The 15,481-nt window shown below is 35.2% G+C and overlaps 1 protein-coding gene across 1 annotated transcript; it reads left to right on the forward strand.

The window, feature by feature from the left end:
- The first annotated feature begins 12,606 nt into the window (after positions 1 to 12,606).
- On the forward strand, positions 12,607 to 15,045 carry LOC123885191 (protein FAR1-RELATED SEQUENCE 5-like). Its single transcript, XM_045934458.1, has 2 exons — positions 12,607 to 14,702; positions 14,811 to 15,045. The coding sequence occupies exons 1-2, from the start codon at positions 12,676 to 12,678 to the stop codon at positions 14,860 to 14,862; spliced, it is 2,079 nt and encodes a 692-aa protein (XP_045790414.1). The 5' UTR covers positions 12,607 to 12,675; the 3' UTR covers positions 14,863 to 15,045.
- The last annotated feature ends 436 nt before the right edge of the window (positions 15,046 to 15,481 follow it).

Here is a 15,481-nt window from a genome sequence, read left to right on the forward strand (position 1 = left end):
CATCGTGTTACTAGTGTGCCAGAATTTCACATTGCAACAAGCATACTATTCTCTGTTTATTCACCCATCGGTTTCTTATTCACCTCCGACCTCTACCAATCATCATCTCTCTTTGGATAGCTATTTTTAAACTCCTCCTTAGTACATTCGATACCAAAATCAAACTCTTGAATTAAATCCACAAAGCTCCAAATACTCGCCATACGATCTAATTCTAATATGACATCTCTAGAAAATTTCTAAAATTCTCGTCCAAAAATACATTTTAAGTTATAAACCAAGTCACTACCGTTCCATCATCCATGATGAAACAATCTAAAATCCTTTACTTCATTGTCACCGATTACGACCATACCACATCAACATCCACGATGCATCTAACGACACTAGTCTCCACTGACCTTCCAATTCCATAAATCCAAATTTTCTAGTAAATACTTACTCACTCTTATCTTGTGGGCACTACAAAATGCTCTCCGACACTTACCTTAGGCATCGCCTTCAACTCCTTACTATATGTGCTCAAACACAACATCTACTCACATGTGCGGTAATCCTTTTTCGCAAACTCCCACCTAACATAAGTCACTTCCAACATGCCTTCCTATTACTCATTCTCACCACGTTCTTCAACGGCTAACTTTCTTATTTCTCTAAGTTTCTCAAACCTCTTCTAGAAATCACCTCGCACACTAGGCTTAGAACTCCGAATTGTTCAACCAATTCAACCTACTACCATATGCACGACTCACGTAAAACTTCTTACTCAAGAATCCGCTACAACATCTGATCCACTTGGATGACAACTTACTTCAAAATCACCACCTCCTCAAGAATCTTAATCACTCCCTCTTCCTCATATTCGACTCCTTTCGATCAAACATGTACTTCAACTTTGGTCCACAAAACACGCCTCCATACTTATAGTGCAACACACGATCTCCAACCATTCTGAATACTCTTCATCTCACTTAACCAATCTCACTAACGCCCACGACGAAACACTTGGTCCGACAACTTCTCTTCTAGTAGTTTCTCACAACTCGTTGCTCCCATTCATTCCACTTCGAACAACGTCACCACTTCCTGAATATTTCGCTTCAAGAACATCTCTACTCATCTCATCTTCTCACGTTCGAAACATCTCGGAGGGACATAACCTTCTCCCCCACTTATCTCAAACCCACCTACACTCTTCCACTATAACTTCTGGTGCTCACACCTAACGGTTCTATCGTCTCTAAACATATTCTTCCTAAGAAGAAACTAGTATCGACATCGTTTACACGCATGTCGCATACAAGGGACAAAACCTAACCCACGATACCTAAACACTCACACAAAATCATGCAAGCATCCAAGTAACCTATACTTCCCTCACTTCTCAAAGTTAGGAAATCAAAACAACAAAAGAAAAATGAACATTGCATAGCAATAATTCATATTCACATTTATTTCCGTCCTAACAAACACAAGACAAAAATTTCACATTCAATCAACTTAGGACAAGACATCAACAAAATAAATTTCTTGTCTGGCTCCCTCGCTTAGCAAAAGCTAGCGAGCGCCCGGCGAGACAAGTCAAAAACATTCACAGGATTTAGCAAGACTTAGCGAGACTCAGCGAGGTTCATTCTTCGCCTAGCGAGCACATCCAAAAATCCGGGTGCTCTGCTACGGTTTTGAACTTACGCCCACTAAAATCTCGTTTTCTCGACTCACCGATCCACAAAATTCAAAACTTCAATCATATAACATCATAATAGACTTGAAAGTACAATTAGAATCATGCATCAACAATCACAACATAGAATTATGAGATCTTCATGTTTTTACTCATAAAACGCATGACAATTCAAGTTCCTAGTAATCATCTAACACATGTTATAAACAAAACATATAACAAACACATACTAGGACACATTAATATCCTACTCTTCTCACCATTTTGAAAATTTAATTTTCACTTGCCCAAAAGAAAATAACTCTATATTTTCACCAAAATCTTCAAGAAATAATATTAGTTTTTAAAATTATTTCAAATCATTACCACATGCAGTTTTATATCATGCCGGATCATCACATGCAGTTTTATATCATGCCGGATCGTCAACAATTAGCAAATAAGCATCAATCAATCACGTTTAAACTACACAAAGGTTAAACTCCAAGCATATACAACTATTATAAACATAGAAGTATAGCACTCACACCACTACTCAACAAAAGAATGGATCGATTAATCCAATTCACACCACTCATAGTTCCTAAATGAACAACATAAGTGATTTCACAAATCAAACACAACAAAATTGTTAGACAAACGTGACTGACACACAATACTCACTTGGTCTGACTGCACAGACCTGCTCTGATCGACACATAACCCACACAGTCCGAAGACAACGGGGCTCTGATACCAATTGTAACACCCGAACCCATTATTTAATTAATTCTACCTTTATTAAAATCTTTTTCAAAATACGCAACGGAAAATCACATTTAATTTATTGAATATCGGTTCGAGTATTACACTCCTCTACCAAAATAATACTAATGTAATTAATTAGTAACAACAGTGTTTATACAAAATAATCCTCTTTATCAAAAGGTATAATTTTACAAATAAATATCAAAAGCCATAAAGACTCTATAGTCTAAATACAACCTAGATAAGGAGACTCTATATACATATAAAACCCTTTTTCCCGTGTCACAATCAGAGCAGAGCTTCACCGACGACTCGAACAACGAAACACACATAACCTGTAAAATCTGGACCCCCAACGGTCCAGCACATAACACATAAAAGAGAGTTAGATAACATACTCAAAAATATAAGTGTAAGTAAATGGTACTTAACACTTCTCAATAATCATGCATATATCATACATTCATCCATATCCATCAACAATCTACCATTCAATTATAAGTACATAAACACATATAATCGAATACTCACACAATCAATTATCACAATTATCCAAGTATGTGTCACATATCACTTATCACATAAATGTACACATATCCTAATGCATTCTAATGCGTCAACTTCATGCAATGTCACCCTAGACATATCTAATGCATGTGGTACCGTTTCGTCTTTATTAGAGTATCTCACCTATAATATTCGTCTTTATCGGATAAATATAATCTGATATCCGTCTTTATTGGAATATCCAATATACAACAACAAAATTCATGAATGCATGTATATGTTTTTCATGAATTCACCAACACTTATTTAGCATAAAGCTCGTCATTTACTATGTGGAACACTATCCAACATACGTCATTATTAAGATTAACAAAACCTTAATATTCGTCATTTACAACATCATACATGATTAACAATTGTTATAAGCATCAACAAGCATCAACAATCATGTAAGAATACCATTATCATGAAGAATAAGACACTGATTTGAAACTACATGCAAAGGAAGATAGCAGATGAAAAATTTGTGAAATCTGCAGTATTTACGCATGGGGCGGAAATATTTACGCCTGGGGAGGAATATTTACGCCTGAGGCGGAAATGTTTACGCCTGGGGCGGAAAAACTTCTGAAAGACTGGTTGCTCACTGTTCTGCCGTTTCAGGCGAAAATTATTGCGCCTGGGGCGAAATACTTGCGTTTTCTACACAAAAACGCCCAAAAATCCCATTTTTCATGTTATAAATCCCAAAAGAGTTTGTATTCAAGCATAACAAACATGGATGAACACAAAAGGACAGTCCATTCCTCAGATCTACATCATAAACATTGAAAAAGTAAAGATTGAACTCTTTTTCATCAAAACTCTCAAGAACACCAAGTTCTTGAGTTTAATCTTTCATAAACTCGTTTTTTAATCATTAAACCGTTTATTAATCATGTTAAAAGCATGTTAAACATAATGAGAACCTTAGGAACGATTTCCATCAAGAAAATCCATTCCAAGCTAAAACGAAAATGGGGTGGAGGAAGTTCGGGTGAGGAGAAATCGACATTCTCCCCTTCCTCGGGTCACCCACGAATATGAAATCTACTCTCTTACCTTAGATCGACGAACTCACGAAGATTGCTCCTCGAATCTCTCCTCCAAGCTTGCCCTAGCTCTCCTCTTCTCTTCCTTCTCTCTAGCTCTCTCCAAGAACAACCAAAAAGTGAGACTTTCTCTCACTTCAAGGGCTAAATAGCGCCCCCCCCCCCTTACAAGTCCACAAGGCCCAATGGGCCTCAAGCCCAATTGGCTTGGCCCAATAACACGTTAACTCTCACTACTCGCTTAATAACTAAAGTACTCGATAAATAACTCAAGTTATTAACTTAATTAAAATTCTACGTTAATAAAATATTTTAACACATAAAAATTAATAATTTGAAAATTGGGTCGTTACAGAGGGTGCTTCATCTTCATCATCTACGGAGCCCATAGTTGAAAACAAAGGTAAAGCTATTGCACCTTCTCAAAGTGTTTCAACTAACAAAAAGGTTACATGTTTCAAGTGTCAAGGCAAAGGGCATATTGCATCTGAATGTCCAACAAAGAGAACTATGCTTATGGAGGAAAATGAAGAAGAGGAGGAAGGTAATAAGGATGTTGAAGAGAATGATGAAGAAGAAGAAGAAATACCTAGTGGAGAGTTACTCATGGTGAGGAGGATGTTGTGGAACTTGGTCAAAGAAGAAGACACCACTCAAAGAGAAAACCTTTTTCACACAAGATGCCTAGTCCAAAAAAATGTATGTTCTTTAATTATTGATGGTGGGAGTTGTACCAATGTTGCTAGTACTCGTTTAGTGTCGAAACTTAATTTAGAAACAAAACCTCACCCTAAGCCATATAAACTTCAATGGCTTAATGAAAGTATTGAAATGGTTGTTAATAGACAAGTTGAGGTTTGTTTTACAATTGGGAAATATGAGGATGTTGTGTTGTGTGATGTAGTACCTATGGAGGCTAGTCATTTGTTGTTAGGAAGACCTTGGCAATTTGACAAGAAGGTTAGTCATGAAGGGTATTCCAACAAATACTCTTTTGTGCATCATGGCCAAAAGATTGTTCTTGTACCATTGAGTCCTAATGAAGTGAGAGAAGATCAAAAGAAAATGAGAGAAAAAAATGAGCAAGAAAAAGAAAAGAATGAAAAAGATAAAGAAAAGAAAAAGAGTGACAAAAGAAATAATGATGAAATGAAAGAGAATTTGATTGCAAAAAAAGGAGAGGTTGGAAATGCAATTGTTTCAAAACAGCACCTATATTTGCTATTTTGCAAAAATGTGGAGCTGCTAGCTAACACTCCTAACCCACAAAAGTTTCCAAGTTGTATTGAAACTCATTTGCAGGAATTTGAAGACATGTTTCCAAAGGAGGTACCAAGTGATTTACCACCTATAATAGGAATTGAGCATCACAATGACCTCAATCTAAGACCATCCATGTCAACCCGGCCAACTTACCGAATCAATCAACCACAAACTAAAGAATCACAAAAACAAGTGGCTGAATTTGTGAGAAAATTGCATGAGCAAGTGAAAATGAAAAATGGAGAGAAAATTGAAATTTATGCAAAAAAGGCTAACAAAGGATGGATGGTGGTTGTTTTTGATCCCGGGAATTGGATTCGAGTACAAATGAAAAAGGAATTATTGAAATCACAAAAGAAGTCCAAACTTAAGGGTGAAGAATTGTTCAATTCGAGGTCGAATTCTCTTCAAGAAGGAGGGAATGATGAGGACATAATCCAAGACATAAGTGATGCAATCCAAAGCTTAGGAGGTCCTATGAAAAGGGCTTGTGCAAGAAGAATCAATGATGTCTTAGTTCACTTCATGATCAAATCCATAGAAGGTCCGGCCCAAGTTGATGAAGGCTTAGCCCAAATTGAAGAAAAAGAACCAAAGTTGAAGATTATCATCCAAGCATGGATAGTGGAAAATAAAGAGCTCCTCCACTAAGCATATGAAAGTGGTGCACCAAGAAATAAAAGAGCTCCACTATCTCTTCTTTATTTTTCACTTTCCTTGTAATAAATCAGCCCCACTATCATGATAGTTAGTGGTTGAAATCCTTTTGCTTTCTTAGGAGTTATTTTTTTGCTTATTACATCATCATAAGTCTTTCCTATATAAAGGAGGCATGTAACTCTTGCCAAATCAATGAATTTTGTTAAGTTTTACACATTGTGTAATTGAGAGCATTTGCTCTTAGGTTCTGGATTGGACCAAAATTGATCATATCAAGGAATCCTTTTCTTGTGGTGATCTTCATCCATAGGCTTATCATTCTCTCTTGGATTAGAAAGAGTGTGGCGCCCCTTCTACTTATTCCATTTCTTCTATTTTCCTTTACTTTGTTTCAATTTAGTTCCTAAAAGTGTTTGTGTCAAATTCTATCCTAATTTTCATCAAATGGTGTCCATCACTTTCATATATGAATGACCACATATTTTGTTAGTAACTAGAGTCGAAGTGGATCCCGTGACACATTTGAGACTCCGAACTAAAGAGATAATATAACCAACCAACATGAGACCATTAAGTTCAGTATTTGAGGTTAGGTTTGTGATTAAGATTAGCACATAATTAAATTTTGCATGATTTAAGTTAATCAAACAAGGTAGGAGAACACGTGACAACTTGTTAAACGTTGAACTCGAGGGTAAAGATACTATAAAAACATAATTTGTTAAACGTTGAACTTAAGGGTAGAGATACTATAAAAACAAGGGGGAAACCTACCAGCGGTTGATTTCACTTAGTCAATTGCAATAGAGGTAAGGAATGGTAACACTGAACTTATCTTAATAAAAATTAATCTACCAGATAATAAAGTAAGCAGATATAGCGTCAGTTACCGAGCAGGAATGGGGGAGGGATTCGAAAGCACTTAACCTACTTTTATCATCTTGAACTCTTTCTTATCTTTAGTCTTATATTATCTAACTTCTCTCCCAAAACCTTTTTCAAACAAACAAAGCGAAAACAAAACTATCTTAATTCCTAAACGAAACTAGTCGCCTTGGCACGATCCATGTGGATACGAACTCATTCTAAACACTAGAGTGTGAAGTATTACTCGATGACAGACTGGTCCACTTGCCAGACTGCAGTCATGTATATTGAATGTGTTCAGGGCAAGCGATCAGTGACCGAGTACACAGCTGAATTCTTACGTTTTTCTGAACGTAATGAATTAGGTGAGTCTGAGAATCAGAAAGTGGCTCGTTATATGAAAAGTTAGTTGCAAGAGAAGATGGGATTACAGATTGTTTGGACCGTTGCTGAAGCGTCCAACCTAGCTTTGAAGATGGAATTATTAGAGAAATCTCCCAGAAATTTCTCAAATTTCAGAAGGTATTCTCCACAGAATAATGCTGATGACAAAGAGAAAAGTGCAACAACCAAAGATTCAAACCCTGCTAACAAAGCAGGCAATTCTGGCAATGCACCGCAAGGCAAGGCCCCCGTCCAAAAACAACACAACCCTTATATGAAGCTTACCGATGATACTTATTACAGTTGCGGTGGGAAGGGTCACATGTCCAATGTGTGTCCATCAAGGAGGGTTGCTGGAGTAGTGGAGGAAAGGGATGATGATGATGATGAGCATCCTGCTGACAAAGATGAATACGCAGAAGCTGAATTTGCTGAAGAAGAATCTGATGAGAGGGTAAGTTTTGTGTTGCAAAGAACTTTACTAGCATCCAAAGATGAAGGACAGCGCAAAAATTTATTTAAAACACATTGTTTTATCAATAACAAAGTGTGTAATCTGATTGTGGATACTGGCAGCACAGAAAATCTAGTGTCGCAGAAACTAGTAGACAATTTGAAGTTATCCACTGAACCTCATCAAAAGTCATACACCCTCGGTTGGGTAAGCAAGGGTTTCCAAGTTCGAGTTACACTAGCTTGCAAAGTTCCTATCTCCATCGAAAAGCATTACAGAGAAAATATACTTTGTGATGTTCCTGATATGAATGTTTGTCATGTTTTACTTGGTAGACCTTGACAGTTTGATCATGATATCACTTATCGAGGACGAGATAATGTGATGATATTTACATGGGCACACATAAGATTGTTATGGCTCCTATTTTACCCTTTGATAAGAACCAAAGGGAAAAGAAGTCTAGCTTCTTGTTGATGACGCAAAGTGAAGAGGAGCTTGATGAAGATGTTAAAGAAGCTGTCAAGACTAAGTTAAAAGATACTGGGCAGAAGAATAAAGCAGTTGCTGAAAAATGTAGAAGTGTTAAAGTTTTCAATGTAGCAACTATATATATATATATATATATATATATATATATATATATGAATACCATGTCGATGAGGTCCTTTATCAAGATGAAAACTCGAGGTCGAGTTCTTTTGAGGTAGAGGAGACTGATGTAGGAAGGCTGGCCGCGCCGGATTGAAGACGAAGTGGCGCGCAAGAAAAGTTCACTTGAAAAATAGTGAAGATTTGATTTTACTCTAGTTTAATTAGATTTGTTATTTTTCTTTTACTAGCAAGATTTATTATTGTTATATTTTAGTTAGATTTAGTATTTTTATTTTTGCTAGATGTGTTATTTTCTTTTACTATCTTTTAGCAGATTTGTTATTCTTATTTTTCACTACTATTCAAACTAAACTATTGTAGCCTTGAAGGCAACTTTTTGATTCAATAAAATTATAGAGAATTTTCTCAAATTTGGTTGATTTCAAATTACTCTTTCTGGTGGATTTCGGAAATTTGGTGGATTTCAGAACTTTCGCTTGCGAACTTGTGTTTTGTTATAGGATTAGCCCTTACTATGTTTTCCCGCTTCCGTACTGCGTCACAGAGTCAAAGTTAGTTTAGCTCCGTCTACTCCATCGCTTTTTTTTACATCTTTCCACCCGTTGATATATCTGAAATCAAATAATGTGAAGAGTGAGACATTGTTTTCGTCTCAATGAATTCCTTACCTATTAGTTAGTGAGGTTTTTGGAATCAAGTCTTATCAGTTGATCATCTATGCAATAATATATCATTTTCAAGTATCTCTATTACCAAACCGCTTTCAATTGATTGGGGTGTTTTAGAATTTAAATCTTGATATTTTTTGTCGTGGTTGTACCTTGTGCACATAATTGGTGTGTGAAATTCTAAAAATTAGCATTTAAAATTAGTTTCATTTGCAGGGAGTGCACTACTTTGCAGGGTGTAGTATAACATGGTTTCAATTTGTAGTTGCAGACTGAAATCGAAATTTTGTGTGTTTAATTTTTTTTTTTTTTTGGCTAAATTACACTTTTGGCCCCCTATGTTTTAGAAACTTGTGATTTTGGCCCCCTAATTTTCAAAATAGCACTTTTGGCCCTCTATCTTTACCCTTTTTTGCAAAAAATCAATTTTGACCAAGTCAATGCTGATATGACAAGTCACTTAAGTGACTCAGCTGCCACGTCACTTTTTTTTCAACTAATAATTAAAAAAAAAAAGGAATGGAAGGGGGTGTCACATGAGACCATTTTCTGATCCAAAGGCTACCCACAATTGCTGGGCTTATAAGGTAACATAAATGCTGTTTTTTTATTGGTTTTAAAGAGTCCAGTACCAAATTCTCACACACTAATTGTGTATTTATAGTAAAACGAAAACTGCTGCAAATGGTGTGAAATGATGATATTGATTGTGTGATTGTCAATTTATGGGAATGGAGATTGAGGAAGAGTATCTAAGAATTGTGTTATACAATTTGATTAGTATTTTTTGGTCTCTGAAATGGATCATTCTTCAGCTTTTTCTAGCATCTAATTTTTGAGCTTCAGGTCTGTTATTTACCATCCTCTAGTGTTGTTAGTATGCTCTAAACTAAACTGCATAAATGATTCAAATGTGTTGCATTCTTCATAAAGTGTTCGGGTGTGATTGGTGTGTGAATGACACAAGCTTTATAGGCTTATATTCTACGGCTATTTGCTGGTAATGTCCTTGTAATGCTGCTCCCTTACTTGCCTTGGTATTCATATGGTGGAGAATGAAAATATGGTATTTCCATAATCAGAGTGTGAAGGAACAACAATTGTGGGTAGCCTTTAGAAAATGAAAATGGTCTAACGTGACACCCCCCTTCCATTCCTTTTTTTTTTAATTATTAGTTGAAAAAAAATGTGACGTGGCAGCTAAGTCACTTAAGTGACTTGCCACATCAGCATTGATTTGGTTAAAATTTGACCTTTTGCTAAAAAGGGTAAAGATAGGGGGCCAAAAGTGCTATTTTGAAAATTAGGAGGCCAAAATCGCAAGTTTCTAAAATATAGGGGGCCAAGAGTGAAATTTAGCCTATTTTTTTTTTCTTCTGCTTGTATTTTCTAACGGTGAAACTATCGGTGTTAATGAGCAAGGGAGGTGCTTGTCCATTTGAAGAGAACTAAGGGGAGGTTATTGTATGTTTTAAAAATAGAGGGAGGATTTGTGTCATTTAAAGAGACTTTAGGGGAGGTTAGTGTAATTTGCCCTGATTTTTATGAACATTCATAACATAATAAATAAAATAAAGTGTATCGAACGACAAAATTAATCTTGTCAACTTTTACAATTTTGGGATACTCTGAAGTCTGAAGTGAGCTAGTCTCAAATATATATATATAGATCATCCACTTAAAAAGTTTTCATGAATCATGTGGAATACCTCATCCACAATCCTATAATTAACCGATTAATTCATAACTTAAGTTCATTAGTTAATTAACTAATGAGGTCAAATTTATATCTCCAAGTTTCACCATAGAGAATATACCTATTCCTTTATAAGTTGTATATACTTAACTTAGAATTTCGTAGATTCATATTGGATATATCATCCTGATAGTAATTCTGGTGTTTTTTCCTTCTAGTCTTAAAATATATATATATATATATATATATATATATATATATATATATATATATATATATATATATATATATATATATATGGAAAATACTTGTATAGGAACAAATACAAATGAGTAGTGTTAGGCACACTCACATCAAGTAACAAAATTAAAGATAAAGTAATTAAAATAATATAAATTGATGTGACAAATTTAATTTTCTTTTATTTTTTTGATTTGTGTGAGTGTGCCTAAAATTTGTGTCTAACTAGTTGTGTTTATCTAAGACTTTCTGATATATATATATATATATATATATATATATATATATATATATATATATATATATATATATATATATATATATATATATATATATATATATATTAAAAATTCAATGTATTTGGTCCACAATATAGACCAAATATATTAATAGATTCTCCATGAATTTAAAAAGTAAATTTTCTCTTATATTTACGATCGGAGAGAGTAATAGTTAATATTTGATCCTCATTTGTATCTTTATATACTTACCTACTTTAGCTTTTCTTAGAGAATCTCCGATAAGGGTATCTAAGAGAGTTTCATAGACTAATGATACGGTACCTTAACTTTTTTATCATTGAAGTTCCCTAACGTGGCACAGAGGGTATCAAAATTGATGATACCAATACCTTAAATAAGGTACCGTATCATCGATTTAATGTTATTATTATTTTCAAGGAAAATTCTATGGTACATTCCTTAGTTGGAATGTTTTGGTACATTCCAAAACTGGCCAATGAGGATGCAATGTTGACCAACTTTGAATAATATGGTACAACCTTTATGTATGATACTTACCATGGAACTTACCATCTTTTAATATTTCAACTAAGTCCTTTACATATTAAAACTTACACAATTACCCCAATATTATATTTTGTTAATTTTGTAAATTAATTAAAACTAAATTAAAACTAAATTTAAAACTAAAATTAAATAAAAAAACAACAACATGACAAAATAATCGTTGTAATTATTTTTGAATCAAAGTTCATTGTTTTACTTCTTCTGAACTTCATCGTCTTCATCGTCTTCATCACCAACATTGGTTTCGTTTTCCTGAACTTGTTTTCATCCCCAACAAAGTGTAAACAACAACATTAACCTCCAAAACGGTCGCCATTGCTGGACGAACAGACTTTGCTAGTTCATTGTTTTCCTTCACCTGAGTTTGAACGGAACTCCATTCGACGGCGAGTTTGTGAAAGAAGATTGCGTGTGCAGTTGCTAAGGTAAATACGAAACAGTAATAGTTATTAAGAATTAATTTGATTTCAATTTGGGAATTAGGGTTTATGCAGAAAATCAGTTTGATTTCGTTTGGGAGTTAGGGTTCATGCTGAAATTGAATTGCAGTTTTATTTGTAATTAGTTATTAAGAATTAATTTGATTTTCAATTTGGGAATTAGCTTTAATTTGTTTTCTGTATAAAATTAGTTGTGTGTGTATAAATTTGATTTTCAGTTGTGTTAGTTACCTTTCATTTTGTTTAGGAATTTTGGTGGTATTGTTATTGATGGTGACAATTGTTGTGTTTTAGGTTCACAACAATGGTAAAATTTGATGAATCTCTAGATGTTGATTCTAATGAAGTTAGTTCAACTGATAGTCATACATCTGATGATGAGAATTCCAGCTATTCGGCATCCAGTGGGCATGATAGGTCAGATGATGGCGATGATCATGGTGACCACCATGATGATGGTGATGATGATGATGATGATGATGATGATGGCAATGACCATGATTTTGCTGATGAAGCATCTATAGGTGAAAGAGCGGTACGTATTAATTCTATGACTGCTGATGAAATTCGTGGTATGGATTTTGGTAGTGTTGACGAAGCTTATGAATTTTATTATCAATACGGTAAATGTAAAGGTTTTTCCGTTAGGAAAAGTGATGATAAGAAAAAAATAGGGCCTGATGGTAGTAAAATAATAACAAACAAGCTTTTTGTATGCAGTAGACAAGGTTTACGAGATAAGAGACACATATCTAGGTTAGATAGGAAAAGAGAGCACCGACGTTTGACACGTACGAAATGCACGGCTAGGTTTCGTGTGACATACAAAGCCGATAAGGGTAGATTTGTAGTGTCTGTGTTTGAAGAGACTCATAACCATGAATTAACATCAGCTAGGTTTGTGCACTTACACCCGGTTTATCGTAAGATTAGCGAAGCAGATAGAGCTCAGGTTGATGGTATGCAGTCACGTGGAATTAGAACTTGTCATATTATGGGGTACATGGTTGCTCAGAAGGGTGGATATGGTGGTGTTGGGTTTACGAAGAAAGATCTTTATAATTATTTTGATAAAAAAATGCGTGATATTGTTAAAGATGGTGATGTTGCCGCATCGCTACATTATCTTAATGCAAAGTCAGCTACTGATCCCATGCTCTATGCTGAATATGCTGCTGACACTAGCAATGGACGGATGAAGTCTCTTTTTTGGGCTGATGGGACCAGTAGATCTGACTACTTCTGTTTTGGAGATGTGGTTGCATTTGACACAACATACAAGAGGAACAAATACAACCTCCCGCTGGTTATATTTTCAGGTTGTAACCACCATTCCCAAACAATAATTTTTGGCGCTGCGTTGGTATCAGATGAAACCACGGAGACGTATAAGTGGGTGTTGAATTGTTTTTTGGAGTGTATGGAAAATAAACGCCCAAAAGCTGTGGTGACAGATGGAGATGGGGCTATGAGAGAGGCTATAAAAGAGGTTTTCCCCGATTCGACTCATCGGTTATGTGCCTGGCATTTGAATAAGAATGCAGGTGAGAATGTGAAGAATTCAGGTTTTCTGAAGGGATTTAAAAAAGCCATGTTCTCAAATTTTTCAAAGGATGATTTTGAAGAGTATTGGTCAGAGATGATTAAAGAAAATGGAGTTGAAGGACATCCGTGGGTTATCAAAACCTACGAGAACAAGTTACTATGGGCAACTGCATACCTGCGGGATAAGTTTTTTGGACGTATAAGAACTACGTCCCAATGTGAAGCAATCAATGCAATAATAAAGAGTTATGTCAGAAAGAAAGGATGCATCTTTGAATTTATGCAAAATTTTGAGCAGGCTCTAAGAGGCTACAGAAACAATGAACTTGTTGAAGATTTTAAGTCAAAGTTTTCAGAACCTGTGTTGACAACTCAACTACGTTTGATTGAGAGCAATGCCGCTAAAATCTATACAGCGGAGATTTTCAAAGAAGTGAAAGAAGAAATTATGAAGGCCGGTGAATTGATTGTTAAGCATAAAAAGGAAATTGGAGATACAAAGTTTTATACTTTGACTAAATATTGTCGGGATGCGTATGAAAGAACAGTTGTTTACGATGGTGATACATTCCAATGTTCGTGCAGGTTGTTTGATTCTCGTGGACTTCCTTGTTCTCATATTTTTCATGTGATGAAGGAAGAACATGTTGATCACATTCCTAGCACTTTGGTATTGTCGCGATGGACCAAGGATGCTAAAATTGATTATTTGAACATGGTGGATGTTAATGATCCAGTTGATTCCGATGTGATTGAGCTTGCCCGTTTTGGTGCATATTGTACTGTTCTGACATCATTTTGCAAAGAAGCTTCTAAAAAGAATGGTGTGTATGGTGACATTATGGATGACCTCATGAATTTAAAAAAAAATATTGCAGTGTTGAGGATCCTATTGGAACACAAAAGTCAGTTGTTGGTGATCCTATCCCGGTTCAGAGTAAAGGTGCTCCAAAGAAAAAAAAGAATGACGCAAAAGCTCTCAGGCATTGTACTCATTGCAAGAGTACAACTCATAATGCGAGGACTTGTTCGGTAATTTTAATAATTCTTGATTGTTTATCTTTCGAATCATATAATATGTTTTATTAATTATATTGTTTTATATTTGTAGTAAAATTTCTTTTTTATTGTTATAAACAGGACAAAAAGAGAAAAAAAAGTTGCAACGCTGAAAGTAGTGTGCAAGACATAAATTCAGAGCTACCGGTTGACCTTGGTGAAAGTAGTGTGCGACAGAATAAGAAGAAATGTGTAGAGCAACCGAAAGACCTTTGCGAAAGTAGTGTGGCACCAAAAAAGAAGAAATGTTCAGAGCTACCGAAAGACCTTTGTGAAAGTATTGTGCAAAAGAGAAATAAATGTTCGGTGCAATTGAAAGAGCATGGCGCTAATGTGTCAACACCAACACATATTGATGTTACTAGTGCGACCGGGCAATTCACTCCGATGTATGGATTTCAACATATGATTCCTATGTTACATCCGGTTATGCAACAGATGCACGTACCATCTGGACAACATGTTCCACCTGCATAACATGTAACTTCTGTACCACATGTACCACCTCTATACCAACTGTATGGAATGAATGTTGGTGCAAATTCAACTTCGTGTTATGGTCTGTTACAACAGGTGATGAAATCTGCTGATGGTAAACAATGAGGTTTTGTTTTATATATTAAATGTGTTGGATGTACTATGTGATCGAATTTGAGATTTGGGCTGTAATGTTTATGATATTTTGAAACTAAGTTTTTTGTTTTTAATGTACATTTACATTGAGATTTGGAAAGAATTGAACTAGAAATTTT

This window comes from Trifolium pratense, linkage group LG5 (assembly GCF_020283565.1).
Source record: "Trifolium pratense cultivar HEN17-A07 linkage group LG5, ARS_RC_1.1, whole genome shotgun sequence".
Lineage (NCBI taxonomy): Eukaryota > Viridiplantae > Streptophyta > Magnoliopsida > Fabales > Fabaceae > Trifolium > Trifolium pratense.

Bases quoted from the DNA above. Each gene is read 5' to 3' on its own strand.
- LOC123885191 (XM_045934458.1), top strand. From the start codon at position 12,676: ATGACTGCTGATGAAATTCGTGGTATGGATTTTGGTAGTGTTGACGAA. The intron at 14,703-14,810 runs GTAATTTTAATA...TGTTATAAACAG, and splicing joins ATAATGCGAGGACTTGTTCG to GACAAAAAGAGAAAAAAAAG.